The sequence below is a fragment of the Lotus japonicus genome, chromosome 2, assembly GCF_012489685.1.
Source record: "Lotus japonicus ecotype B-129 chromosome 2, LjGifu_v1.2".
Taxonomy (NCBI): Eukaryota; Viridiplantae; Streptophyta; class Magnoliopsida; order Fabales; family Fabaceae; genus Lotus; species Lotus japonicus.
In genome coordinates, this window is record NC_080042.1 from 34,993,946 (window position 1) to 34,996,901 (window position 2,956).

Consider the following 2,956-nt stretch of genomic DNA (forward strand, 5'->3'; position numbering starts at 1 on the left):
ACACCGCCTAAGCGGTGGAAGATCCAACACTTTTTACACTTTCTGATATTGTTTCATTCTCTCTCGTATTAGCATTGTTTAGCCCGTGTTCTCTAGTTCCATACCGGAACCGGAACAGGTAGTATAAATTTAAAACTTAGCCTATCTCGTTATTTAACTAAAATAAGAAGATATGATTCACTTCTCTCATTCTAATTTCGATTTCGTTGTATGACACCCCACGTGTGTATACCAAACATTTTCTTTTTTTAGGGCACTCTTGAGACTTGAGACCAAAAGTTAGAGATATGCAGAAAACGAAAATGATTTCCATTCAATGTATTTTGCCGCATATAGATTTTAATTAATAATCCAAAATAGGGTAGAATACCGAGAAAGCCAATCGTAGCACATAAGCGGCCACATGTTAGACCTATATATGCCAAACCTACTTTTTCTTAACTGTGTTGTCCCCATTTAAAATATACTATTTTTTCTGCTTTTAAAGACTTAATTTATTTCCAAAAATCTTGAACCTAGGGTCAAATCTGTCTTTAACGTGTAGCTATGGCACCTCTAGAAGCAAGTCCATGTTATCTTGTTCTTTCCTTTCATGATGCTTTTTTTTATCATTGTCTCTTTCTCATTTAAAAGATATTAACAAGCAAACAGAATCCCCCTCTTTTGATCATGGTTTCATTCATCATTAAACCAATGATCCTCCTTTTTTAGAAATCTTAGATCTGCTTTTTATCAAGCTGTTGGTGGTTATCTCATCAACAAAAGATTTAAATTCAAGAGTAGAAGCACCTGTTAGAGATAGTGTTAGGCAAGGTGGATCGAAGGCAAGGAAAAAGGTCTCTCTCCCTCTCTTCTGATCATCTATCAGAAGAGAAAAGAGAAGGTTTCAATTTTCCTGTTTACCTATCATCATCTGAGAATCTAAAGGAAGAAGCTTCACCATCACCGTTTTCTCATCTTATTATGAACACCAGCAATAGAAGCACCCTCTTTCCAATTCCAGAAGGGAAAATAAGCACTTCTGATCATCAATTTGTTGAGGGGCAGGACTCATCTAAGTTTATACTTCAAGGTAAACTACTAACAGGTTCATTTCCTTACAGTTTCCATTATCTTGACTCAGGATCTCATGAATTTGTTTTATTCGTTTTTGAAATTCAAAAGTAGTCTATATACTTGTATAAGGATATTTTCTGCACTACAAAAGATAATTTCACCAATAACATGAGTGCAACTAACATGATATATTCTCTTAATGAAAGTCAAGATAAGCAGCTAACCCAAAAGAAGTTTTTTTTTTTTTTTTTTTTCATCACAAATATCTGCATTTGTTTCACATTGCATTCATATCTAGATATCTCCCAATCTGGGTGGAAATGACATTTCCATTATCATTATTGGTAGCACTATCTCAAGCTTGTGTCTATCTTGTTCAAGATGTTGACTGTTTCAGTGTACATTAATTTCCACTGACTTATCTTTTCCATTTCCCCTGACACTTTAATTTTCTAACAAGGGTTTGAAGCATTCATACTAGCTCACTTATTCTTTTATTTTATTTTCATCATCATTTTTTTTAACTCTTTCCTCTTTTACTTATAACAAAATCTATTGCATCTTAGGAGGGAAAACCGCCTAGTCATAAAAGTAAAAAGAATCTGCTTGTGTTTATCATAATTTTAGCTTCATTGTAAATCCAAACATCTACTATATCTCCCATTTCTTGGTCTCATTGGCGGTAGATTTGAAGTGTTGATTAGTTATTTATTTTTCTCAAAAATATTACATTTAACTTAGACTTAAATGCGATTGTACCTGTCTTGAAGGCAATGAAAGGAAAAAACACTATAGAGGTGTGAGGCAGAGACCTTGGGGAAAATGGGCTGCTGAAATTAGAGACCCTAAAAAAGCAGCAAGAGTGTGGCTTGGGACGTTTGATACAGCAGAGGCTGCAGCAACCGCTTATGATACTGCAGCATTGAAGTTTAAAGGAAACAAAGCCAAGCTCAATTTCCCTGAACGTGTTGCTAATTTGCTACCACCCTCATCACCACCACCTAACAATGTTGCTTCAGCTTCAGCAGCTTCTTCACAATCATCACTCCAAAAAAATCCCCCACTATTATCATCTTCTGAAGAAGGATTTCCGAACCTAATGCAGTACGCGAGGGTTCTTTGTAGCAGGGATGATGAAGATCTTCAACGCGCTGCATCAGGTCTTTATAACTATCATCATAACAATGAGCAATCAGTTTATGATTCACCGGTACCGTTTTTCTCAACACCAGCAGCAATGCCTTCTTCAAGTTCTAAGGATGTTGTGTCGCCTGGTCAATATCAAATTGGAGATTTTGGTTCTTATTTTTGTAATAAAGGTAGTTTCGATGAAAGAAACACGAGGGGGACATAGTTTCTATCTGAATTCTGCTAAGTGCATGCACTTGGGGAGACGGCAAGCATACGAGATCTTTATTTTTTCTGATTTTTATCTCACATTCATGTTTTTTACTCCCACTTTACCGGTTGCTTCTCTTGACTCCCACATGTATACGGGGATATGAGGAACTACATGAAGTGTGAAACAATAATTTTTTGTTTTTTGGGGTGAGATAAATATAAGGTGGGACAATTATTTTCTTCTTAAAATGGAACACCTCTTCACCCTATATTTATCAGAATTAAAAAAATTACCAATAATAATTTTTTTTGAAATTAGAAAATTACAAATAATATTAATCTTTTTTCTATCTTTGGTTCTTATTTGTCCTTCTACTGAAATGAAATATTAAATATTAATAATACCCAACGAAACCTCATTAAGTGGGGAATATTAGGAAAAAAAATGAATGTGATATACGTTACTAAATCGGGAAAGGTAATACGTGATTTGCTTCTCCTCATTGATAATATTTTTCTAATTAAAAGACTCATTGATATTCAAATCAGCCTGTTTTTC

At 34.6% G+C, this 2,956-nt stretch overlaps 1 protein-coding gene across 1 annotated transcript; it reads left to right on the top strand.

Moving 5' to 3' along the window:
• The first annotated feature begins 594 nt into the window (after positions 1-594).
• LOC130737946 (ethylene-responsive transcription factor ERF113-like) lies at positions 595-2,668 on the top strand. Its single transcript, XM_057589823.1, has 2 exons — positions 595-1,072; positions 1,827-2,668. The coding sequence occupies exons 1-2, from the start codon at positions 964-966 to the stop codon at positions 2,408-2,410; spliced, it is 693 nt and encodes a 230-aa protein (XP_057445806.1). The 5' UTR covers positions 595-963; the 3' UTR covers positions 2,411-2,668.
• The last annotated feature ends 288 nt before the right edge of the window (positions 2,669-2,956 follow it).